The sequence below is a fragment of the Caretta caretta genome, chromosome 2, assembly GCF_965140235.1.
Source record: "Caretta caretta isolate rCarCar2 chromosome 2, rCarCar1.hap1, whole genome shotgun sequence".
In the NCBI taxonomy this organism is placed as follows: Eukaryota; Metazoa; Chordata; order Testudines; family Cheloniidae; genus Caretta; species Caretta caretta.
In genome coordinates this window covers 17175060-17201588 of record NC_134207.1, presented here as the reverse complement: position 1 = coordinate 17201588, position 26529 = coordinate 17175060, and the positions used below count along the sequence as shown (strand labels likewise).

The 26529-nt window shown below is 44.0% G+C and overlaps 1 protein-coding gene across 8 annotated transcripts in view; it reads right to left on the bottom strand.

The window, feature by feature from the left end:
- Positions 1-2130: 2130 nt before the first annotated feature.
- The window catches only part of LOC125632846 (otoconin-90-like), an 89752-nt gene continuing 65353 nt past the window's right edge, over positions 2131-26529 (bottom strand). For 3 of the 8 annotated variants that reach the window (XM_075124935.1, XM_075124934.1, XM_048841665.2), the window contains 13 exons: positions 22195-22307; positions 20742-20870; positions 18770-18811; positions 17306-17362; positions 16224-16274; positions 16050-16100; positions 14229-14285; positions 13487-13531; positions 11104-11265; positions 10587-10685; positions 7642-7816; positions 6056-6162; positions 2131-5465 (listed from right to left, as the gene is read on the bottom strand). In XM_075124935.1, the coding sequence (XP_074981036.1) occupies positions 5158-5465; positions 6056-6162; positions 7642-7816; positions 10587-10685; positions 11104-11265; positions 13487-13531; positions 14229-14285; positions 16050-16100; positions 16224-16274; positions 17306-17362; positions 18770-18811; positions 20742-20870; positions 22195-22307 (1396 nt within the window). In that variant the 3' untranslated portion in view covers positions 2131-5157. The remainder of the gene's footprint in view (positions 5466-6055; positions 6163-7641; positions 7817-10586; positions 10686-11103; positions 11266-13486; positions 13532-14228; positions 14286-16049; positions 16101-16223; positions 16275-17305; positions 17363-18769; positions 18812-20741; positions 20871-22194; positions 22308-26529) is intronic. The other 5 variants (XM_075124932.1, XM_048841667.2, XM_048841666.2 and 2 more) reach the window with 5 other exon arrangements.

The window sequence follows — 26529 nt, the reverse complement described above, 5'->3', positions numbered from 1 at the left end:
GCTATTAATTACATAGGAGCCCTTCATGGACCAGGACCCCATTGTGCTAAGTGTATTAACACTGCCTACTACAGACACACAGCATGCTTTTAGCCAACCATACTCCTTACCAGTTACAAGTAGAGTGAAAAGTTACTGTGTGGTTTGGACCTAACTAGAAATTCCTTTCATAGATTTCTGCTTCATTTAATTGTTATATATATATATATCATGGAGATGGATTCTGTTCGTTGAACTCTAATGGTGATTAAATACAGTTGATGCTCAGTTAAGATTTCATTTTTATAGGCATTGATCCTGCAAGCACTTACGCATTTGCTTAACGTTACCCACTGAGTAATCTCAATGACTTCGGTGGGCTTACTCAATGAGCAAAATTAAGCATGTGAGTAAATTCTTTTCAGGATTGGAGACTTAATTTGTACAGATTTAGATATAAGTAGTAATGTTAACTGGCTTAGCGAATGTTAAATTCTTCATGAAATGCCAGAGGTGGGGAATATGCCCGCAGAAAGTATTCGTGACTTTATCTAACTGTCATGGTAAAATAGCAGCACGCTTATAATGTAGTCTGTCTAACATAAGGTAAGTAAGGATCATTTGAGTGGAGCAGTCTGTGAAGCTAAATAAAGCTGATGGAGGCATTATTGGCATGTAACTTTATCTCTGAATGAGTATACTGTGTTCATTATGAGCTGGAAAGTTCTGCATCTAATATTAAATCCTAACAGTTGCCAGAAAGGACTTTCTTTGAAACATTAGTTTTATCTGAGGGTTTCAAAGCAGCAATATCAATCTATATTAGAGGAATTAGCTTGTGCTCATTTGAATTTGCTAACTGTCAAATTCATTTCTTTCAAAGGCCAGTTTTTCCTTTCAGCTAATTAGCTGACTGACCTCTTTGTTGTCACTTTTTATTTGTAAATGACATGGGGTAGAAAACAAATTGCAGTCATTCTGCCAAAAAGGCTGTTAAGAGAACTTCTAAAAGTCCAGTTCTGAAATTAGTATGAATACCTATTGTTTAGTATCAAAACTCATCCTCCGTGTCAGATGAAAAGAACGGGCAGTGACATTTTGTAGATTAATCCTGTTTTTTTGCTGAAGTGGATATTTAAATGATCACTTTTGGACTTAGCAGTGCATCTTGAAGGAATGTGTGAGGTTCGTTTGGATTTGCCTGTGGATGTAATTTCTCAAGTCACTTCGCCAACCCTCCACTTTGCCAACCTTCACACCTTTTGTGATTAAATGTTAGTGCGGGGTTGTAGGCTTAGAACTTTCTATCAGTTTTCTTCACCAATCTTGTATTTTAAAAGGTGTACGTACTTCAATTGATGAGGGAAGTGATTCCTTCCACTAACGGGAGGATTCACAACCACATACTGTCCCTCCCTTCAGTTTTTCATGTTGCTATTCCTTTGCTGGGCTTTCCCTAAAAGTCCTGGGGGGGGGGGAAATCCGGGTCCCATAGAATGCAATGGAAAAACTCCCATTAACATCTATGAGGTCAGGATTTTCACTCCTTATGTGTGGGACATTTCCCTAAACATTTGCTAGCTGCTTTCTTAATTATGAACTGTGATGGTAACTTGTACCTCCAGCAGACCCACAGTAATCCTCTGCTGAAGCAAGCTCACTCTACTGGTTTTGCTCCGTTGCAAATGATTAGCAAATGCAGGACTGGAAGGGACCTTTCAAGGTCATCTAGTCCAGCCCGCTGCACTGTGGCGTTTTCCACAGTGGTCTAATCTTGTACTGCTTTTTTAAAAAGACAGTAAGTATCCTATATGCCTCGGTTTTGTGATAACTTAGTTATCAAAGAACATTCAGATGCAGCACTGGATTTTAAGGGAATTTTGCATATTTACCTAACAGTCTCACAATACTGACTAAGGCAAAAAGACCAGATGACATGGGCAAAGTCAAGTAACTTCATGATGTGGAAGAACCTACGCAGGCCTTCTGCTTCCAGAGCCTTTGCTCTAATTGTTGGCCACACAACGTCCTTGCGCTCAACACAGAGCAAAGTTCTGATGACTGAGTTGCAGACCCTTAAAACAGGAATCTAGACAAGAAATACTGAAACAATTTCAGAAAAATCACTATAATAAAGATAAGATGTTGCAATTATAAGTTAGTAGCAAGTGTCTTTATTGTAAAAAAATGTTAGTGGAAATTCTTCATTTGTTTCAAGAGGAGCCTGAAAGGGGGTGACATTTGAAAATTTGACATTTGGTTTTATTACACTGTCAACTGTTTACTTCAAGTTAATTTTCTGTTTGAATATCCATTTCACACATTTACAGTAAAATCAAATCAACAGTTGTAGTAAAGATTGTCAGTAATTTTATAGATCTAATTAAGTTAAAGCGTACTATGACAGCACCACCAGAAATCTTCCGCAAATACTAAAAATGAAATATTTACTTTAATATATGGGATGAGATTATATTCAGTATTTTAGGTCATAAATCAGAAAGTGGTAGACTGCTTTAATTTAACTTCTAAACTAAAAACTTGCTTAGATTTTTTTTAGATGATGAAGAAAATATCCCAGGCAACCTGTCTTTTATTTTCATACACAATTCAAAGTTAGAATTAAAAAAAACTTTCATGCAAACTGGTTAAACATTTATTTAGCCACCAGGGAGAATTTCTTGTTCACAACTCCATGTCTACTGTGAGTTTTAGGAGACCAAGAATTGCAAAGCATGGAATGGGCTGGAGGGAAGAGCCTGTTCTGTTCAAGACCCTGACCTTTGAAACATACACACGTCCCTACTCATTCTGAAACATCTGACTAGTCCCATTGACTGACATTTTATGGTCTTGCTATGCAGGAGGTTAGAGGAGGTGATTGTGGTCCCTTCTGGGTTTAAAATCTATGGATCCCATTGCACTGTTGGTGCTAATCAGAACTGAGATGAAGCAATGAGATTAAAATTGGTGCCAGAACATATGCCAGCATCGAAAGCAATGAAGCTGCTGTTGATTTAACTCTCAGTGAGATTTGATTAAGTAGATAATTTACTTCCTAGCATTAACATTTAATTAGTCACATCAAAGCCAAGAAGGCCAATGGCATTTTGGGATGTGTAAGTAGGGGCATAGCGAGCAGATCGAGGGACGTGATCGTTCCCCTCTATTCGACATTGGTGAGGCCTCATCTGAAGTACTGTGTCCAGTTTTGGGCCCCACACTTCAAGAAGGATGTGGATAAATTGGAGAGAGTCCAGTGAAGGGCAACAAAAATGATTAGGGGTCTGGAACACATGAGTTATGAGGAGAGGCTGAGGGAGCTGGGATTGTTTAGCCTGCAGAAGAGAAGAATGAGGGGGGATTTGATAGCTGCTTTCAACTACCTGAAAGGGGGTTCCAAAGAGGATGGCTCTAGACTGTTCTCAGTGGTAGCAGATGACAGAACGAGGAGTAATGGTCTCAAGTTGCAGTGGGGGAGGTTTAGATTGGATATTAGGAAAAACTTGTTCACTAAGAGGGTGGTGAAACACTGGAATGCGTTACCTAGGGAGGTGGTAGAATCTCCTTCCTTAGAGGTTTTTAAGGTCAGGCTTGACAAAGCCCTGGCTGGGATGATTTAACTGGGAATTGGTCCTGCTTCGAGCAGGGGGTTGGACTAGATGACCTTCTGGGGTCCCTTCCAACCCTGATATTCTATGATTCTATGATAAGCTTTGAAATTAACACCTCGTTGTGTGTACTTCATTGCTTAGCTGCTAAGTAGCAATATCCTTACCTATATAAATCAGTGTTGTCCTATTAAGCAAGTCATTCAGAAAACTCTGCAATGGAAAGGCCTGGAACCATCCATCATAATAATAAATCGTAGCTGCCACAGAAAGCAGCAAAAAGTGCAGATTACTCTAGATTTGCTATTGTTCCCAGTTCAATTTTTCAATGATTCTGGGAATAAGGATTTTTAATTTTCTCCCACCCACTCCTCAAAGGTCTCATTACAGCTCACAATGGTGTGTTTTGTTTTGTTTTCTAAAAGGGGGACAGGAAAGAGGCTGATTTGCTGCTATAGTTTAACAGTGTAACTCCACTGATTCCATGCAGATGGCATAAGGGAAGCGTGACAGTGGGCCACAGGAAGGAAAAATGTAGTTTAATGTGAGCAACCTATTAAATTAGTACTGTTGGCATCATGCCATATTCCTGGAAGCTGAAGTTTGTTTCTCCAAAGAAAAGTCACAGCATGGCCAGTAGAGATGCAGGCTTCCCCACATCATTTGGCCCCCGTGCATGAGTTCTGATCAGAAGATGCCACTGTGCTCCCTGTCTACATAATATACAAAAGGGAAATTGGAGACCTATAAAACTCTGCAGCATGTTACAATTGCCCGTTGACATGCAGAGCCAGTAGGAGGTGGGGCAAGAAAATTCACAGCGAATGGGGATAGACCGGAAACTAAGGCCTCAGCCAGCCAAAGATGTAATAGGAAGGGGCTCCATGTTGTTGAAAGGAGAACATGTGCTCTGTGGCACCCTGAAGCCTGGATGGGTGACCTCTGTAGAGGTACCGCAGACATCTGCTCATTTTTTTGGAGACGTGTCTTGACAGATTTTCCTCATCTCCTCCCACCCCGTCCCTGAATATTCAAGAAGGATATTGGCCAGAGAGTGTTACCATAGTTACGCAACTAGTATAGCATGGATCTTAAGCTTGGTATTTTACAATCATGGAGGAGTTCTGCATTAACTACACACATAGTGGCATGTAACATGAAAATGTATCAAATTCTAATTCCAACCCTTCAATTGTGTGTGTGTGTGTTTGTTTCCAGTGAGACACATCTCATTTCCAATACAAAGCAAAATAAATTGTAACCAAGTGCCGGAGGTGTTAGCAAAAATCAGTCACCTGACAGAGGGGTCTTTACAAAACAGCTGAACAAAACTACTAGATACTTTCAAATAATCATGTAAGACAGATGGAAATGGTCCTTAGGGCACGTTTCCCTGTAGAACAGAGTTCTATATCCTAACGTATATAACCCGTTACCTAGTCAGTAATTCAATCTGGGGTCTGTACGAACATGTAGAAGAGACTTTACAAAGATAAGATGAAATAGGACACGCAGCGGTTGATGGTGGCACCTCCATGCCACTTCCCAATTGGCTATAGAGACTTGGCTATCTCTCCTGTGGTGTGGCTCTGGCTTTTCCCGGGGGGTGGCGTGCAGCTCTCTTTATTCTTCTTAAAGCCCTCCTCCACGGACCTGCCTCCTCGCTGCTCTCCTCAGAGCTGGAGGTTCGGGTGCCTACTCCAGTGACCCCTGCAGGCCTTTCAGCTGTTCCGCTCCGACATGAGACTCTGTTCTCTTGGCATGCTCGCCTGGTTAGAAACCTCAAGCTTTCATTGAAAGAGGCGGCAGCCATACACTCAGCAGCTGTCTTATCACAGGTACACAGTAGCTTCTCGCACATGCTCCAGCCAATGCCTTAAAAGGGAGGTTTTAAAGTTGAAAAATGGCTGACAGCAAATCGTAATTGGTGTAAGCAGCTTTAAAAACATGTGGTCAGCTCACCTCTTATAGTAAAGCTATAACCCCAGTTTTCAAACTCAGGCTTCTAAATCCATAGTTAGGATTTATCACTTCATCTAAATACAAGTCATCTGATTTTTCAGAGATGCTGAGCAACTGCAGCTGCCATTGACTTCAGTGGGACTTGGAGATGTTAGCACTCTGAAACGGACCAGTTTGCATTCAGGTGCCCACCTACTGATAGAAGCCAGCCATACCCTGGGGGCCACCAGTGCTCTGTGGACAACACTGTTTCGCTTAACTAGGAAAAGTGCTCAGGCTTAGGACAAGCTTAGCTTGTGCATTCTAGCTAAGCCTAACCTAAACTTGATCACTTTTTTCCCATACTCAAGGCCAATTCCAAATGGCTGTCAGAGCACTGTTAATATAACCCCTTTTTTTCCAGTTTCTAACTTCTGTGATTCGGTTCTAGTTGTGTGCTTCTACACTGATCTCTATTTTGCTCAAGGGGAATGTCATTAATTTAATCATCAGACCAAACTTACACTTTGGTTTATGATCTAAACATACAACTTCAGATCTCAAACTTCCCTCCATCTGGCACCCGAGTTTTTTAACTTGTTCCATACAGCATTGATGGGAGAAACAGCACCTAAAACAAAGAACAAATGTTTACCTTTCTTAAAAGTAACTCATCTCCCAGTATTTGCTATGTTGGCTATTCATTTTCATTGCATCTTGAAACTGGGAATACATTTGTTTTAACCTTTAATGCAAAAATGTTTCTTATCCAAACAAGTTGTTAAATAAAGCTTTTCATCATCTTACTATTACTTTCTCATTCGTTCAGTCACTTGCTTTTGTCTTTATTCAACTGCGAGTTCTTTGGAAGGGAGACCAGACTTTTTTTTTTTTTTTTAACTTGTCTGATGTAATAAATTGCGTAAGTAATCCTTTCAAAAACTGGGCATCTGTCTCTCATATTCCCTCAGACTTTAGCTGACTGACAACTTGGAAACTGCTAGTATCGTGAGGGCTAAATCCTTCCATGGAATAAGTCATGTAAGTTAGGACTGGAGAAGACCTATACTCGGAGAGTCTATTTTCCTGCTAGTTCCTTACGATATGTATTCCAGTAGTCAAACTTGAGATGGTTCAGGACTTCCATCACTTCCCCTAGGGTGACGTTTCAACATGCTACTGGACCTCACCCTGAGAAAGATTTCCCTTTCCTTAGAGTTAGTGTGAATTTTCTCTAATTTTATCTCATTCTTAGATGTATCTTCCAGTAAATGCAAAACTCCACAATGGGGTCAGGATTTCACGCCTGGTGTTTACATTCTTCAAAAGGATAGTGCAGCATAGATCTATATTAACAGACTAACTTGTCTATCTGCAAGTTACTATTCAACCCATCCATTTCTTGAGTATGCTTTACCTCAGCCTCACTCCACACCTGCTCCTCATACTTCCTCCCCTCCCTCTCCTCACCTATTGTGCCCTCCTTGCCCCTCCTAACCACTCTACCCCTCAAATCTGAGACGTTAACATTACATTTGTCACAATCCCACTGATTGCTATGCTTGAACGGTCTAGCCCAGTGGTTCTCAAATTTCATTGCACCATGACCCTCTTCTGACAACAAAAATTACTACGTGACCCCAGGAATGGGGGACTGAAGCCTCAGCCCACCTGAGCTCTGCCCACCCCGGACAGGTGAGCCAAAGCCCAAGGGCTTCAGCCCCAGGCAGGGGGCCTATAACATGAGCTCCACTGCCCAGGGCTGAAGCCAAAGCCTGAGCCCCGCAGCCAGGGTGGAAGCCCTTGAGCTTTGGCTTTGGCCCCAAGCTGTGGGGCTCAGGCTTTGGCCCCGGGCCCCAGCAAGTCTAACACCAACCCTGATGACCCCATTAAAACAGGGTCAGGACCCACTTTGGGGTCATGACCCACAGTTTGAGAACCCCTGGTCTAGCCTTTTCCCTACCATGTCTGTCTTATCTGTTTAGAAAAGCTCTTCAGGGCAGGGTCTAACACAATGGAGTCCTGATCTTGGGTGGGCCCTAGGCAACACTATAATACACATGATTAACAACAGACAGTGCTAACTAGAAGGTTGTTGAAGAGCCGGCACCTGTCCAGTACATCTGTAGGATAACCTCTTCCTTCTTGGCCACAGTAGCAACCATAATATTCAAATTCCTGTGGGCATCGATCAGTCAAGCAAAACAGCATTTCTCCTAGCTGAAGCAGCTCCTGCTTCACCTTTCCATTCCCTCTCATTTGCAGAAAGGTGAATCTGTCACAGACTGCAAAGAGAGACATTTTGTTTACTAAGTAACATGCAGAGTTTGACACTGGACATTCTTCAGGGCAGAGCCCATGTCTTCTCTTTGTTTGGAACATTCAGAGCTACCACAGACTCCCTCAAATTCTTACTCGTTTTACATAGTTTCTGCCTTCCATAATCCACGTCTCTCCTCAGAACCTTATTGAGCGTCTCTCTAATTACCCAGGGTCCTCTGGAATGGGTCTGAATTTACCGGCTGATTTTCATAAAAATGGTGAGTGGCTTACAACTTGTATGTATTTCCAAATACCACATGCTTCACAGGGTCTTCAGCAGAATTGTATGCAAGACTGTAAGCCTCTTGGATCAGCTTTTGTTCTGTGTTAGTACGGGAGAAGCACATTTATGACTAGGACCCCCAAGTCGCTATGGTAATACAAATACATAATTATACAATGTTACAGTCTTTCTACTATGTGTGTTCAGGACCTCTAGGTATGAGCATAACAGAAATAACGGCTGTAGTAGCATACTGTTAAAGGAGGTCAAATGTGTTTAGTCAAATTAGACTCATGGGACTACAACTGTAGTTTTAGATGACTTGAGAAATCCTGCATCTGCCTTTTCATTAGGATTAGATTTTCCTTCATTTACTTAATTATTTTATTTGGTGCTATTCTTAAAGACCATCCCAATATTTCTATCCTTGAACCAAAACCATGGCCAACTTTAAACCTAGCTGAAGTAGGTAAACTTCGGTAAACTCCCATATTATCTCCATGTAATTGTTTTTTAAACTGGCTGTCCTACATTGAGCACAAATTGCCTTTGCTTAGAATAGATTCTAATGACTATTTCTTTGTGGAGAAGGAAAAGGCAGATGAAATGAGATCTCCTGTACAAAGGCACTGGCGAGTAATTAAATGTCGTTATGCCAGCTGGGCATAATTAAGAAAAGAGAGGCAGAGAATAGTCAAAATGGGAACACAGACTTTCATGAAGGGAAAGCTTTTTTTTCACTCTGCAAGTGTAAGATGCAAATTAAAAGGGGTTGTGATGTTAATGTTTTGCACTTAGGTAACGTTTCAGGTTAAAGTGGGTCTTTCTCCCAAGGTTCTCAACGCCATTTTAAGATGGTCAGAAATAAGAATGCAATGCACTAAGATGTGACTCATTCTGAAAACGGATTGATTAAAATCTAGAGCTTACTTAGAGGAAAGAATGGGAGCAAGACAATGGCTGTGTTGTGTTTGAAGGAAGGAATGGTAGGAGCTAGAGCACTGCCCCAGGACAGGGATCCTATGGTCCCATAACAGTGGGAGCAGGATAAAAATTCCCCCAACAATGTGGGAGCGGGTGGGAGTGGATATTGTGGGGCAGGATGGGAGTGGGATTAACAACAAAATCCCCTGCCGGGCTGTAATAGGAGCATTTTTCAAAATGGAATTTGTGCCAGTTAACCCACGTATGCCGTTAATGCTAAGGTGGTATGTGTGTGTGACATTCCTCCATGGTCAACTTTAAAAATGTTCCTAATTAAGTTTGGCTACCAGAGGAGCGAGCAACCTATTAACTGCCTATTGAGAAGAAGGATGGTCTTGCAGTTAAGGCTCTGGACTAAGACTCAGATCTGGGTTTGATCTCCACTTCTGCCACAGACTTCCTGTGTGATCCCCAGTAAATCACTTTAGTCCCTCTATGCCTCAGTCCCCATAGCTGTAAAACAGTGATAATACTCCCTTTGTCTTGTTTATTTCTACTGAGAGACCTTTGGGGCAGAGTTTGCGTTTCTACAGTGTGTTTCCACAGTGCTCAGCACAATGGGGCCTTAGTAATTAGTGATGCAGCAAACAGTCAGAATTGAAGGAAAGAAATCTTTCTCACTGTTATGTGCCGAGAGACCCATGTTTGTCTGGTACAGCCTGGCCCCAGCTTGCATTCCTGAGCCTCTGGTGTCACCCCAAACTATGTCCCCTCTGAAGTGTGACCCTCTTTCTCTGATTCCACTCGTCCTCCAGGGCCCTGATCCCAGACTGGGCTCTCTGAGCATTACCAGAATATGAGTAATTATTATCGAAAAGTCAACTTAAATAATTCAATCGTTTGAGAAATGCTGGCTTGCCCCTGCCCTCTGGCTCCTGACTATCCATAGCCCCCTAGCTTTGGGGCCATTCCTCTCACCATGTCTAACACACAGGGGAGATCTCCTGATGAAGCATGCTGAGACCTGGGGTGTGCCAGAATGACCACTCTGAACTGTCTTGGGGAACTCTCTAAACTCTGCACAGAGGTGCTGAAAATAAAATTGAGATGGGGAGCCTGGAAGGACAGTGGCGCTGTCATGGAGCAGAGAGGGTGTTTGGGAGGGGGAAAAAAGTCCTTGTGCCTCTGATAGTTGCAGGCAATGCAGGGTCATTTAGACTGGAAATTAAAGTTGCTTAAAAACACAAAGCAAGTGAACATCCCTTCTCCGAGTCCGTTTTTATCCACCTTTTATTGTAAAGGGACATTTGTGAATAGTGTATAAGGGGTTAATGAGAGCTACATATGTTAATAAATGGGAAATCATAGAATGGTCCAGTCCAACACTTACAGATGGTGATAAGCACCTCAGCGGCAGGTATTAGAGAGATTGTTACATCACTGCTGAGACGCTTCTAACCATCAATAACACATGCTATCCATGTCCGTAACAGGTTTATAACAGCCTAACCATCTGTAAAGGTACCTTCGCTGTACACCGAGACCCATTTTTCATTAGATGTAACTGAGAAAACCATTACGGCTACCTTGTCTGATAGCTTCATCGGGCCCCCTCTCAGCGAGCGTCACTTCTGGGGATATCGCAGAGGAAGCTGTACTCGCTTCTCCTATCTTAAAGCTTGTCTCTGCAGATCACATGATATACATGTTAACTCGCATTAGAAAGAGTCGCACGAAGGCAAGAAGGGTGCTCTCCTTGTTCCACTATCAATAGCGTATCCTCAAGCAGAGGCACTGAGCCAGCAATGTGACTGAAATCCTTTAAAACTTGTGGGTGGACAAAAAGTTTTGTTCCAAACAGAATAGGCTGGGTGAGACCTGCTTATAGCCTTGGTCGATAACCTCTTCTGATCTGTGCTCTGCTGCTGTGAGTAAAGCCAATGTTATTCTTGGAGGTCCATTTAGGGATAATACATAAATCCAGGGCAGTAATAGTGCCGCTCCACATGGCTTGGGAAATACTGGGCCTGGGTAGCTGTGACGGGGAATAGGGACGTGGTTTAAGTTGAAACAGAAAATGAATTTCATTTGTTGTACACTCACCTTGTTCTGTTGTCGTGGGGGGATCGTTTTCAGTGGGGATCACGTCTGGCCCTGTTGAGTTAATACCGGCTGTGGCTGTGGTTGGCCCTTCCATCGGGAAAGCATCCTCTGTAACTTCTGAAGGTACACTTACAATTAAATCGCTTTCCTGCCCCCTCTGAACTGATGGGGAGAAAAAGAAAAGCAAGAAGGAGAAATAGCAGGATAATCACTAACAACACACCCATTTAAATGGTAAGTAAATTGATCTCCTAGACAACAGGACAGAGTAATAATCCCAGACAGACCTGGTTTAAAGCACCAGTCATTGAAAGAAACCCCAAATTCCCACTCTTGTTAATTTCTTCACATTTCTTACGTATCTTAGAGTCATGCTGGTTAAAGATGGCGATAAGAGTAACCCATGTTTATTACAGGTTAAAAAGAATGCATGTTACACTTGGAAGGTGAAGGATTATCCCAGGTAGCTAAATGACATAACCAGGTGATTGGGCAACCAGAAAAGGTGCAGGTCAGTGTTTGTTTCCTGAGTTCATCACACCTCCGTTCTTAGTCCATCACCCCACCAAAGTAGCCCAATGATGCTGAACTGAATAGCAGCAGGAGAGGTGGTGACACGCTCATCTAGCTCAGGTTTGGCGGGTGAGTCAGGAGAATGTGAAGAGACTCTGAAAGGTAGAGCGCAGAGTAGTGGCTCCATTCACTTATTTTCTCTTGTATTTCCCCTGTATTTTCACACTATTGTTGCTTTTGGAGCTCAGCGAGTCTTGTTGGAGACTGGTAGCCTTGGCATGAGGCTGGGAGATTTCCATGAGAGGGAAAGCACACAGAAGGGCATGTGAAGAAAGGAACTGACAACAAAATATTTGCCAGTTACTTAGTGGGGTTCATGTGGGTTGGACTTAGAGCTCTGTGAAGAACTAATTTTTTGGTTCAGTGGCTGAACCTTAACTTTTTTAAAAAGGCTTTGGGTCAACACTAAATGACCATTTTTCTGGCAGAACAAAAAGCTAAAAATAAAAAGTTGTTTCAGGTCAAATGAAACATTTTATTCAACCCAAAACCAAACATTTTGTTTCATTTTCAAGGGCTGGTTTTGCTTTTTTTTTACCTTTTCAATAAAACAAGAAAAATTCAAAACAAAGTCATTTCAAATCAAAACATTGAAACGTTTAATTTTTAAAATGCCAAAATGAAACATTTTTACTTTTTTTCAGAATTTCTTTTCCTGAGCCAGTCTGGTGTGTTGCATGTGAATTTGTGCAGCTTTGGTCAACCCAAGTATGCATTTTTTCAGGGGCCAGCTAAGTTTAATCCAGGAAGCTTTGCTCAGTGCTAGTGGGGCTGCTGGTTGCTTTACCTGGTTGTGACACAGTGAAATATGAGCAATGCTCAATAGTCATACACAGTATAATCAGAGTTAGGACGCTTTACTTGCAGGCATCTCATCATGACAGCTACAACACTTCACATTCCAGACAACAGTGATTGCTATGTGTGATGCCCAGAGATTTTGGGATGTGTATGTTGGACCTTTAACGTTTTTGTGTTTAAGCAAACTTAGAGTTGGTGAAAGCTGCATTGAGATCCATCCAGACAGAAGTACTGTGTCTATACACAGACCAGACAACACTGGCTGCCCCTCACTGCTTTGCCAATCTGCCTCACACCTGACCTGCAGGAACCAAATTGCCAGGAGTGAGAAGGTAGTTCAGTCTCCATGCTCATTCTGTCCTTTGGCTTCTCCACTGGGGGTGCCAACTGGGTCACTAACTACCATCTGCTGAGGTGGTGGAGTTAGTTTGTGCAACACATGTTTATTGGGAAATGGTTTGAAAGCATTAATATTATTGTTTATTATACAGTACCCAAAAGTGTGCTAGACCCCTCTCAGTACAGAGAAATAGCACTATCATTAATACGAGTATTCTCCCCATTGCACGGATGGAGGAACTGAGGCCGAGAGGTAAAATGACTTGTTGACAGCTTTGGAGAACACCAGTCTCAGAGGCAGGATTAGAACTCCGAAGGTGCTTGTTCTATACCGAACTGTAGCAATCTCCCAAGAACTTGGCAGACAACTCCTCTTTGGTGCAGAGACACATCTTTCTGGTATGTCTTTATACTGGGCCTAGGACAAGGGGCCCTGATCCCTGACTGGGAGCCCTGGGCACCATTGCAGTACAAATAATTTTAATACCTGAGTCAGAGATGGCACAGATGAAAAATTGCTTCTTCCCCCTGCGGCCCCCTCCCAGATTCAGTGTCACCTGAAATTTCCCTGGTCCAGTTCAGTTCACCTGAATTAGCTTCATAAAGGTCAACTGAAAATAAAAGGGTGCTGCAGGATATCAAACCAGGCGTCATGGTGCTGTCTCCTTACTTTCAGTTGCAGCTGCTGGTGTGGCTGCGATCTTCACTGTAGTAACTGCAAAACATTAAGCAGCTTTTAGGTTATGAAAGAATTCTATGCAATGCTGTGCAGGAGGTGAGAAAAGAGCATTATAACGGTCCCCTCTGGCTGTAATATCTATGAATGTGCTTTAAAGGATCGTTGTATTAGGAAACCTGATGTTAATGGAGGGTTAGATTTTCAAAGGCACAAAGTGCATTGAAGTCAAGGCGCACAGGGCAATTAACTCCTGTTTGGGCCTTTGAAATCGCAGCTAGAAATAATTTGTGAAATTTCAAAAACGTTCACTGAAAATGGTTCTTTGCCTTGATTGAAAGATTCTCCAGCAGAGGCTGCAATCCTGACATTGCACTATGCTGCTTGACAGTGCCAGAAAATGGAAATGACAGGTCTAGTTTCAGTGCTCAAATTCAGTGAAAGGCAAAAGCTAAACAACATAAAAATGGTGAAATGTCCAATTCAATTTTAACACTTGTAGTTTAAATGAGATTTTTAACTTGTCTATCTCTTTAAAAAAACAATTTTTCTCCCACGAAAGATGATTTAAAAAAAAAAATTCAAGGCAGGTGAGCCATAATATTACTATAGTATAATCACTTCAAATGCCATTGTGTTACCAACTGCCATGCTATTATCACACATCTGCAGGTTTATTCTCACCCCTGTAGTCTGCTCTGTGACACCATGTAGTCAAGCTCTAAGATTCACTTACCTGTTAGTGTGGGATCTATGAAGGAAGCAAATATGCCTTCGTGATCTCTTGCAATAACTAGACAGGAAAGCAGAAGCACTAGGATAGTGAACCAAACAAACTGTACTTGTTTAGTGGCTTTGATCTGAGATTCTCAAAGTACGAACAACCAACCAACCGTCGTCATGACCTCATTGTACAGATGAGGAACTGAGGCACAGAGTTGCTAAGGCGATGGTCCTCAAAGGGATGTAGGCATTTGCTCTGCTCAGTGCTGCGATGCCTAAACCCCAGTAGACTTGCCTGCTAATGAAATCTTCAGCCCCAAGTTAGGTGCCCCGGCTCCCTGTACAATACATGGGCAAGTTATGGCCTAAGAGAGGGAGCCTCAGGAGTCAGTAAGCTGAGTAGGGAGCTATCCAAGCTAGCTAGGATGCAATGCCAGGGAGAGAGGCTTAGCTGAGCTGGTGCACCCCGGTGGATGGGTCAAAGATAGGATCCTCTGCCTGAACCCTTCCCTGGAGTGAGGCACCTAAGCCAAGTCTTAGCCATGCTCAGAGCTTGGCTATAGGATAGGCCATGCTGGCAACGTAGCGACTAGTCTGAGAATCCCACTTCAGGTTTGGCTTGAGCTAGAGCAGTTAAACTGCTCGTTAACTGCGGGGCAGAGTCAGTGAGTAGGCAGCTTTGCAGAGGCCAGCTGACTACTGCTAATGCCACTGTATGACCACATGGCCCTTACAGTGACTGATTTGCCAGAAAAATACAACCACCACTAAAACCTCCTTGCCTCCTGCTTTGGGAGTCCTCAGGACCATGTCACTGGGCTGAGCAGAACTAGCTACTGAAGACAGAAAATGTGAGTCGTTTATCAGAAAACAAACTGTAAGGAAATACAGACCTTGGTGAAATGCAAAGATGGTGAATGCAGCCTTTGCACAAGGCCTTGTGATAGGGTGGAAAAAGTGAAAATGTCACCAGTGGAGGTTTGTATTCTCTCTTCAATTTGCAGTAGATGAAAATGTGTTTTGTGGATAAAATGATAAATGGTTTTGATCCCATTATAAAATACACCTGTCACCAGGTGCTTGCAATACTTTTTACTTTACTAATAAGCCCCACAAACACCACTCTAAAGTGGAAGTATAATAGCACACCCATTTTACAGAGGAGTAAACCTAAGACGCTAAGGCCCAAAATTTCAATAGTGTCCCTGTGGAAGTTTTAAGATGTTCACCCATAATTAGTGGACAACTGGGTTGGATTCTTAAGTGCTTGTCTGTGGTTGACCAGAAAGTCATTTACAGAGCTGGGAATGAAATCCAATTCCCCTCTCCTAACCATTAGGCAGCACTACCTTTGCCTGCTAAATTCATCCTGAGAAGTGCTTTGTTTTTTTTTTGCCTGCTTTTTAATTCTTTAGAAATGCAGATCATAAATGACCCTAAAATTGGTGTCTGAATATTGACACCATGGTAGTTAGCGTTCGCTTCTGGGGTGTTTTGATGTAAGGAAGCACAGATGCCCTCTAATGATAGGCGCTCAGCACTGGCTTAACTCTGCTCCCACAAGGTCAAAGGGAAAACGCCAATAGATATCAATCGGAGCAGAGGTGGTCCAGAGCTCAGTGCTTTTCAGAATCCCACCCTATGTTCACTAGATTCATTTACTTGCTGTGTTACAAGCAGTGTTTCCAACTTTGCGAATTTCCTAATAAAGGTTTATATTTGCTGGAGATATTTTTTGGTCTCGTGCTGATGTGCTAATTACATATGGCAAATTATCGTTATGTTTTTTTAAAAGGATCATTACAGATGTGCAAATGCAGAAACTACCACTCACATGCTGCTTTGGGCGTTCTCCCCCGTGCATTGCTGAGCTCTCTGGGAGTAGCTGTAAATACACAAACCGAGACGGGAGTTGTTGTCTGATCAGAAAAGCAAGCCGCAAACGACAAAGTAAGAGAGCTGGCGTACGACAAGGGGAGGACAGCTATGAAGTAACAATATCACTTACACTCAGAAGTGGGGGTTTTCAAGCTGGTATTGCTAGCTGCAGGTGGACTTCCTTTAAAAACAAAAACCGCATAGTATTGTCCTAACATTCACAGGTGACCTTGCAATTTTCTACTCTTCCAGACTTGTGCTTGGTGTGATGGCTCAGAGCAACCCCACTGGACAGGGACCCAGATTCCAAAAAAGCACCTGGGCTCTGCCAAGTGGAGATCAGACACATTGGTGACCGTGTAGTTGGCCTGGGAGCGCAGAGGCTGTCCAGCCTGTCTGCATTGCCCAGCTCCCCTTCTTGCTGATACCTGAAGCAATAACAGACCATGCACTCCCATGGCCCGCCCGCTATGTGGAAAATCCTTCAAAGCGGCAGCCTCCCCTGCTCCCCACAAGTGACGTGTTCGGCTGTGGAGAAACACATTCATCTGGCTTCTCTTCTGTGTTTCTCTAAGGTGAGCATTCGCTTTCACCCGCAACAGCCCAGCATACGTTCGCTGCATGGAGGGCAGAGGTAAAACCCCTGCCCACGACACCACAGATTTACATTGTGCTTTACATAGTTAGGACCCATTCCCTTTAACGGTCTGTTCAAGGAGCAGCTCTGCTGGCTCAAAGGCTAAAGTTGGAGTCCTCTTACAGTGAAATCTTTTTTGTCCGTCCCCTGCCCCCCCCCCATCCCAATGCTATGACTTCACTATGAGCCAAAGCCTGAAGTTCTTATTAAGGCAAGTCTCCCGTTGACTTCATTGACTAATTTCCTCGAGTAAGAGCTAAGCAGTGACTTCATGACATCAGAATTACACAGGCACATTCCAATGCATTGAAACGATTCTGGCTGGAGACTGTCATTGTGTGTTGTATTGTGTATAAAATATTAAAGTGAGTCCTCCCAGCAGAGGGCATCTACAAATCCAAAAAGCTATACTCTAGGACTTAGTCTTGTATTGGCTCACAGGACCAGTGGTAGGTTCTTTTGTATTAGCCATTTTGGTTAACTCCGAGCATATTTCAGTCTTTCCCCTGGATTATTTATGTCACTGCTTCTGAAATTGGTGGGAAATGTTTCTTCTGAAGAGTCAATGCACAAACCTTCTGTCATGGAAGCAGTTGTCAGCCGTGGTTTATCACCCTTGTGGTAAAGAAGCTCTGCAAAAATAAAGGAGGTCTCATTTCAAAGCGATGCACTAGCCGTAAAAACACAATCAGCTCATGGGCAATTCAAGAGACGTCAACTGAGTGTAACATGACTATAGTCATCAGCAATATTGGTGCAAGTGGATTTATTTCGGTTCATGATTGCTGTACCGTTTGTTCAGCGCTGATGCTGCCCTGCAGTCAGTGCTGTGCAACATGAGCAAAGTCCAGGCCCTGCCCCACAGAGCTTTCCTTTGAAAACATTTACTGAAGCACCTTCATGATCATTATTCTTTAAGGCTCCAATTCAACAAGGTACTTAAGAACATCACTACCTTTAACACATGAGCATGCTTAAAATTAGGCACTTGCTTAAGTATCTTGCTGAATCAGGCCCTAAGATGGTATAGTTAGAACAGTGTGCACGTAAAAATGGCATGAATCCGACCCTTTTATCATTGCTATCTTTAACATATGGGAGGCAGCCTCTTTTAAAACAGTGGTCTTTGTGTGTGTATATTATACACATGTGGGAATTTGGATATTTGAACCAGTCTATTATTTTTTTAAATAAATGTGTTCTTCCGTAGTTGGACACACAGAACTACCTCTTAAAACTAGGAGCATTGTGGGTAACATTTTCAAAAGCACCTCTCAAAGGGCATTTCTGCCTGTAGTGCCCCCTGCTGGCCAAGTATGGCTCAGCAGCACCCTTCCTCAATTTCTCCTGCAGTGGTTCCCTGGAATAATCCACAGAGATTTTATGTCCAATAACAAGCAACCTTCTCGGGGACTGGGTTATTAATATGACTAAAGTAGCTCTCTTCCACCCAAGACTCCTATGGAGCATAGCCCCTCCTCCTTGGTCTGTCTGACTCCAAACCTCTTCTCACAGTTATCAGCCCTTCCCAAATTCTGCTGAGTCAGTCCCTCCTCTTCAGTTCAGGGGTTCACGGGCCCTTACTTGGGCCTGTGTGCGTTGGGCTCTCAGCTACATCCTTCCTAAACCGTTTCAGCAGCTCTTCTCTCTCAGCTTCCATTTACTCCTTTATAAGGCCCCGGTGCTTTCTCTTAAGCCCATTTGGGCAGCAGGCAATCAGCCACAGGTGCACTAGATCCCGCTCCCTCTTAAGAATCAATCACCATATGACAGTGACTCAGTGATTTAGAAGTCTAAGTCCCATTTACACAAGTGACTTAGGAACCTGCCTGAGTCACCTTAGAAAATGGGACTTAGGCTCCTTAGACACATTTGACAACTTTTCCCATTGTATTTTAGCATCTTGCTACAGAGGTGTTGCACTTTGCTTTTCTGTAAAGAATCTCACTGCTGAAGTGTGCACTAGCTTTTTTTGTGATCAATAAGATGATCTAAATTGAATACATTAAAGTCAAAGGATTCTAGAGTTCAGGACATACCCTCCACATGAAGTGTTGTCAATCCTTTCTTGCTAGTTGTTTCTGAGAAGAAGAGAGATCATAGCTGATATACTGTTGGGAAGCATTTTTTTCAAAGCCTGAAACACACAGTGCAGCTATACAGGGAGGTAACCAAATGAGTGACTATGATGAGGCCACTGGCACACAAAGGGTTTATAGGGCCCTAGGGAGGCTGTGCAGGAAGCAGCCAATAGAGAGGAGCTGCGAGGAACAGCCAATCAGGGCTTAGCATGTCCATAGAAGAAGAGCCACGGGGCAGAGCAAGGGCAGTTACACCCTGGAGCTCAAGGAGAGAGAACTGGGTGCCTGGTAGGCAGACAGAAGCTAGCTCCCTGGACAGAGCAGTGCTGCTAGGAAGGACAGGGGGAGCTAGAGAAGAGCTCCTGGCTGGCTGCTGGGATTTGCATCCTGAGCAAGGGCGAAGCACGTGGTGGGGCCATTGGGGAAGTGGCCAGACAATTGGCTGCAGTCCGCACTGGAGAAGTGGTGGGACAGTTGGACTGCAACACTTGCCCTGGAAGGGGGGAGCACAGAACTTGACACGGCCAGAGGGCTGTGTCATGAAGAGAACACTGCCTTCCTTGGAGTGACGTGGGTCTGGGAGCAGAAGTCCCGGCGGCCAAGGCACCACTGGGAGTGTGTGTACCAACCTGCAGAGCTAATTCCTAAGATGACCAGTAGGAGGCATCAACGTGGTGAGTGAAACCCCATCATGGAGACCATTAAATGAAAAGATTTCTTGATTTATGAAGGCTCTGTTCCATCAAGATATATAATTGGGAACCTTTGAATCCCAAACTAGTCTGGGGGATCACTGACCTGCCTTTAACATCAGTACTAAGCAGAGCTGTCTGCAGGACAATAGTGCCGTTTAGCAGCCATTTTTCAGGTTTCAGTGCGGCTCTAAAACAAAACCTTTTGAATGGGTTTGTGAAACAGAATTGTGTTGAAACAACTATTTTTAGATCAAAACCCTGAGCTTTTTGATTTGGGTCTCTCTCAGTAGAGGTGAACTTCCCAGCGTCAGTGCTAACTTCTTGGCTCTTGGGCCTGTCACTTACCCTCCATTTCCCTGTCTATAGAGTAGGGATGACACTTGCCGGCTTTGCCGGGCTCTGGGAGAAGTAACTCTACCAAGAGCATTAAGTAGTTTATGTTGGCAAAGGACTTGGCAGGTTAAAATAAAAGAAGGTTGTGTAAATGAGCTAAGTGTAACAACCTTTAGGCACTCTGATGTTTCTGGTGCTTCCCCGAGACTCCTGCAAGCACACGCACAGACTGCCAAGCACTTTTGGAAACATGGCCACTGAGCTGGGCTGAGAAGCTACCCCTGTTAGTTCAAACCCAGCCCAAGGCCGGAGTGTCCAAAAGTCGTCGCCATCTCATAATCTGTTCAATGACCTATTTGAAACGAGTTTGGGGGCATCTCACTAGACAAGTGTTCATAGTAATAAAATAGTAGCCCAGTTCAGCAACCCTCTGGGCAGCCTTAAAGGTCAATGCATGGAAATGGAGATTAATACCCCTCTTGTCCTGACCTTACCCTACACTCTGCCATGCCAGGGAGGGGTCCCATAAGCTGAGCAGAGCAGGGAAGCTTGTCTCCCCTCTCACCCATGAATTGCCTTTACTGTGAGCAAAGAGAGGACTTCACCCTTCAGGACTGTAGTCTGGCCCCATTCACACACAAACTTGCTCTATAGATCTGGCCATCTAGTCAAATCACCTGAATTAATCCACACCCTCCTACCACTAGGATTCACTGAGCCATGGGAAATGGAAATGATTCATGAAACAGAGAACAGGACAGCCATTGATGCCACCTGCAGGATAAGAAACCGAGACACCAGCAGCAGCACTGTTCTCCTTGGATCCAATTTGGTGCCCTTTCTGCCGATGGAAAGATTCCCATTGACTTGAATGGTCAGTAGATCAGGCCCTTTATTATTACCTGTAACCTGAGCTGGACAGAAGGAGACATCCAGGCCGTTCAAGGAAGAGTTAACGTGTGAATTGACAAAACACTCAATAGCCGCTTTGTCACAATTGCAGAGAAGCCGTTCACAAGGATCCCCAGACTCTGGAGTAAAAACAAAAATCCAGACAAGGTACCATTGAAATATCTGTTTCCACCATCTGCCTTTGCCTCTCAGGCTTTCCATCGACAGCTCCATTTCATTTTGTAGAACATAACCCTATACTGTATTTCTGCAAGTACCAAGGATAAATAAACTCAGGCTTTACAAAACAATAAGACTGAATTATCCTAGGGAAATTCAGGATGACGTCTAAAGTAAATGCTGGGTTTTTTTCTATTCTAGCACTGGCTATTGCTGGCTAGAGATAGTACGTGGTGCAGCTCTGATTGTATTTGCTGTAGGGGATATTACAAAACATACTTTGCATTACAGTGCAGGTTACCAAGCAATTTCCATCACAACCTTCTGTTTTCCCACACTGAGAACTCTAACAAATTAACCTTTGAGAAGAATATTTATTTCCAGGCTCACACCCTTAGTAAGGGCTATATTTGTTTTTTTCAGTTTGAACAAAACACCTTTGCTATTTTCCAGTAAAGGGAGACAGAGAAAAACTTTCCCCATTGAGACGTGCTTTTTTGAAGACAGAGCTAAAGCAAAAATGGTGTGAGACTAGAAAGGATTGTGGGATCAGATTGTTAGTTAAACCAGGCTTAATTCAGAGTGGCGCTATAAATGCGTTAGCTACTCTACATTTACTCTGGTGTAACAGCGATCAAAATCTGGCCCCTGGTCTTTACAGAGGACTAGTGCGTGACGAGAAATTGTTTTAAATAGAAACCATATAGAGGAGTGAAAAATCACTTCTGCACATCATGGTAACATCTGCTCAGCTTTTACCAGAGCCGAACGGAGCTCCCTCCCCTTATAAAGTCATCTCAAGGCCCCTTTTCTCCACAGGTGCCAACTTCCATGCAGTAAATAAGCAGCCCGACTTTCACAATAAGCCATAAATCAAGCTAATCCCATTTCAAAACAAGGCCAAAACAAGCCAATCCCTAAGAACCCCAACATGCTATGTGACTAGATCCCCCTAGCATGCAGTCTGTAATCCAGAGAGCCGTGACACAGGGCTTGAAGGGACCTTGAGAGGCTATCTAGGCCATACCTCCACACCGAGGCAGGATTAACTGTACCTAGACCTACAAGACAATCATAGGTGATTTCTGCCTAGTCTATACATGGCTCTCAGTAAATTAATTGGAATTATTATTATTTATCATTTATATAATTGTAGCCCCGAGGAGCCCCAGTCATAGACCAGGACCCCGTTGGGCTAGCGCTGTACGAATACAAAAGCAACTCCCCTTTTCCCCGATCAGTACAAAGCCCTGGTAACAGGCAGCAGTCCCCTTTGAACCTTACCACAGGTAATGTTTTTAGTAAGACAGCTGATGTCCATAGAAATCTTGGCAGGGTCCCAGGAGCACTCCAGCTCCATGGCTTCTTCGTAGCATTTGCGGTGCTGGAAACAGCAGCTTAGGAACAAAACAAAGAAACCAAAAATACAACTGAAAGAATGCCAGGGATGCACACCCTCATTTTCGTTTCGCTTCCTGCTTCCCCTTTGGGATGGTGATGCGCTGGACAGCAGGCAGGTGCACAGGATCCTGTGAGAGAAAAGGGGGGGGGGCGTCCCTTTTTTCTGACTAGTTAATCAGTAAGGAGCATTCATTCCTTTTTCCCCTCATGGCAGACTAGGCCTAATAGACTGAGCATAGTGGGGTGCAGCGAGAATCTGTCTGCCGCTCCCCACTTTGCTGCAGCCCCCTGACACTGTGTCGGTGCAGAGGAGCCCTAAGGCACAGAGAGTCTCCCTGCCAAGCACAGAGCTGGCTCTGCTCGTTCCTCTTTCCAGAGTCCCTGGCCCAGAGGGGCCAACAGGAGACATTTCTATCCCACAGCTATTTCCTGGTTGTTGCAAAAGCCAAGGCAGACAGAGTTCAAGTTAGGACAGCCCAGTGCTGGGGGCAGCCCCAGCCCCCAGCAGCACCCTTCCACACACACACACCCCCCAGATCACTCAGGGAGCTGCAAGCTTCTTTCCGCTGTCCTGGGCCAAGACACCGGACTTGGAGTTGCTGTGTTTGAACACAGCTGACTTCCTTCATGGGACTAGGGAATTCATTAAACCTCTCTGCGTGTTGGGTCCTCTCCCTCCTCATAACAGCTAATCCTACGTATCTTTCTGCCATGGGTATTCAGAGGGATTATTAAGGCTGTGACATGAGCGCCATGTCCTCCTCCACATGTATGGAAGGAGGAGGAGTTGGTGTATGGTGTTGTGTTGGTGGTGTTGTGTACGGCCATAGAGGGTTGTACGCTGTGAGCAGTTTGTTTCATTCCACCCCACTTCCAATGTGTCCCATTGCCCCTGCGCTGCCTGGGACCTTGACATGGCTCTCGGCAGCGAGGCAAGTAAGAGGGCTCCTAAAATGGGCTGTGCCTAGGATGTTTGTTTTGGTACAAAAGACTTGTCTGAGGCTATGAGAATCCCAGGGGTTGCTTCTGAACAGGGCTCTCCTACTAGGCCTTGGACTGTGTCCATACTGGGTGGACTCAGACTGTTTGATCCCATAGAATCATAGAATATCAGGGTTGGAAGGGACCTCAGGAGGTCATCTAGTCCAACCCCCTGCTCAAAGCAGGACTGACACCAACTAAATCATCCCAGCCAGGGCTTTGTCAAGCTGGGCCTTAAAAACTTTGAAGGAAGGAGATTCCACCACCTCCCTAGGTAACCCATTCCAGTGCTTCACCACTCTCCTAGTGAAATAACGTTTTCTACAGAACAGGAGCAAGTGACAGGCACCCTTTGTATTGTAGTGTAACTGTCTCTTTAAAATACGAGTGAGCACTAAAAGGCCCAGAGGATGAAAGGAAGCATCAGTTCTAACAAATGGTGAATGTTTGACCTGTCTATTGTTTCCATTCACTGGTATCCATCTGCTATCTCTGCTGGAACCTTTCCATGGTGTGACGGCACTTGAGGCATCACCGTTGTACCAGGGGAGTATTAAACAAAGATGGAAATGACAACATTCCATAGAAAAGCCTTGACAGAGTCTTCAGCTTGACAAACACAATTATATCCAAGACCCGGCTACAGTCTGTGATCGCCAAGATGACCTGCCTGTTACACTAACAGGTCGGGGAAATCCTCACCGTAGCCTCTTGGCGATGTTTGGAAAGCAGACAAACAATGCTGAGCACTGTGAATTCAAACCATTTACAAAACCTAGTGTTTTGCAGACCCACAGTGTCAAAGGTGCAGGTTTGTAAAATGAAAGAGCAGTGGGGTAAAAGTAGAGTGCTGTGTGCTCTTTATAGGAGGATAACCTTCATGGGATATAAGGATACATCCTCTGTATTTGGTCCTTTATTTCACTCTTGCTAGTGGGATTATTTGAACATGCAGCAGTTCGGGGGTTTGCCGCTTAGCATCAGAGAAAGGAAAGCTAGGGGAGGGTGATTTGGTTTTGTGGTGAAGACACAGGACTAAGATCCTGATCCAGCAAAGTACTTAATTTAACATTAAGTGTGCTGGACTGAGACCACTGAGAAATGGTTCCTATTCCTTGCTCCGCCACAGGTGACCTGCAGGACCTTTGGCATGTCACAGGCCTAGGTTCACAAAGGTACTTAAGTGCTATGACGCTTAGCACACAGGAACACACTGTGAGCTTGGTGCCTAGGCTTTCTGTACCATGAATGGAGATGGATAGGCACCTTAGACTGTGATTCATAAAAGCCAGCAGAGGTGGGGAGCTGGCCAATGAGTGGAAGGAGAGGGGATGCTAAACCTATTAGAGAGTCCAGGCCCACTAAATCTGGGGTTTAGGCACTTAAATACCTTAGAGACTGAGGCCTAGATTTACAGAGACTGAACTGGTTCAGTCAGATTGTGGAGATGATGCTACTTCTCTTCCTCACAGGGGTGCTGAAAAGCTAAATGCATGAATATTTTCTAAGTGCTTTGAGATCCTTCAGTGGAAGGTGTCCATGAAAGCAAAGTATTATTTAGCTACTTCGCTTTAAAGACCTGAGCTGAAATCTCAGGATCCTCGGTCACACTAGTTTAATACCAGTGTAACTCCATTAAGTTCAGTGTAGTCGAACTAATATAAAATTGGAGTAATAGAGTGGAGATCAGGCCCATTAACTCTAAAGCCAGCTTTGCCACTAATTGCCTCTTTGACCTTGGGCAAGTTTCTTGAGCTATCTGCTTCATCTTTCCAGTCTCAGACTAGAAGATCAGGATTTAAGGAATTTAGATGGAGAATGGACTTCAGTAACTGACCAACTTCTACATAATGCAGATCCTGGCACTGGCAGAACTGTTTCTTTTAGCAGGATGTTTTCAGTGTCCGTGTCTCTTTAAAGAGGTTCTCTAAATCTAAACAGTATCTTGTATATGTATATGGAAAAGCAAACATCTGCATCTCTTATACCGTACAGTGGGTTTTGTACTGACGGGAGAGATGCTGCTAACCCATTTCAAATCCATCTGTTTGAAAAGGCCGTGTCTGTGAATCTTTCTTGGGCCAAAGACTCTGATAGATTGTCCCGCAGCTTCTAATGTTCTGTATTTAGGCAGCTTTTCATTAAAATGATAAGTGAGGGGCTGTTTAAGCGTTGAGTTGTTTCAGCCATCAGTTCATTGAACTGGATCAAGCTCTGATTTCAGAGTGTCAGCACCTTTATTCAGAGAGCAATTCGTCAAGCCATTCACAAGGACTTTGTGTGGCTTTTCTCAGCTGGGAAGATAAAAATTCCATTTTCCTCCCCTTCAGACGATGTGGGATTGCAGTGGATTCATCTCCATGCAAAAATCTACATTAACGCTTTTTAAACCATGACAACATTCCTCACTTAGCAAATGAAATCACCTCTTTCCCCGCCTACGCCTGGGCAGGACTTGGCCCTTGTTGCATTTCTTTCCCAATGTTCCCCAGTCAAGTGACCATGAGGAAACAGGACTCTCAGCACTGACGCCTCCTGTCCTATATTTTACCTTACTGGCCTAGCAAGGGAGAGCACAGACTGAATTACCATCAAGGATCTGTCCACCAGGGGCAGAGGCTAAAGCACAGAGCTAGGAGTCAGGAGTTTATGGTTCTGTTCCCAACGCTGCCAAAAATGTCCTGTGTGCTCTGAGGTAAGTCACTTAATCACACCATGCCTCAGTTTACCCACGTGTAAAATGAAGAGACTAGCTTTGTGCTTTGATTCTACCATGGTCTGTAACCTATGAATGTGTTTAGATGGTCTAGTACTATGACAATGAGCATGTACACAGAGAATCTGCTGCCTCTCAGGAGTGGTTTCCTTTTGCAGCCCGTTTAGCCCAGCTTCACAGCCAGAGTTACAGGGAAATGAAGGTGCAGAGGTGTGGACTACGCCTGCTTTTAATTTTAGGGGGAGAGTAGTCCACATTTTGCCAGCTGAGAGTATTCAGGGAAATAAAGGCTTGGATGATAAATCCCAATATCTGTGGACAGCAAGGGAGAAGCACAATATATGGGGTTACTATCCGTGCCTGAAGATCTAGGGGATGGGATTATCCAGGCCTAAAATTATCCCTAGCCCACTGAAAACAGCCTTTCGGGAAGCTACTGCTCTGTGTGGTTCCAGGGCTGTGCTGCAAAGTAGCTGTTGTTATTGCCGGTGAATGGGGAAACGGATGGCACCAAGAAAGGG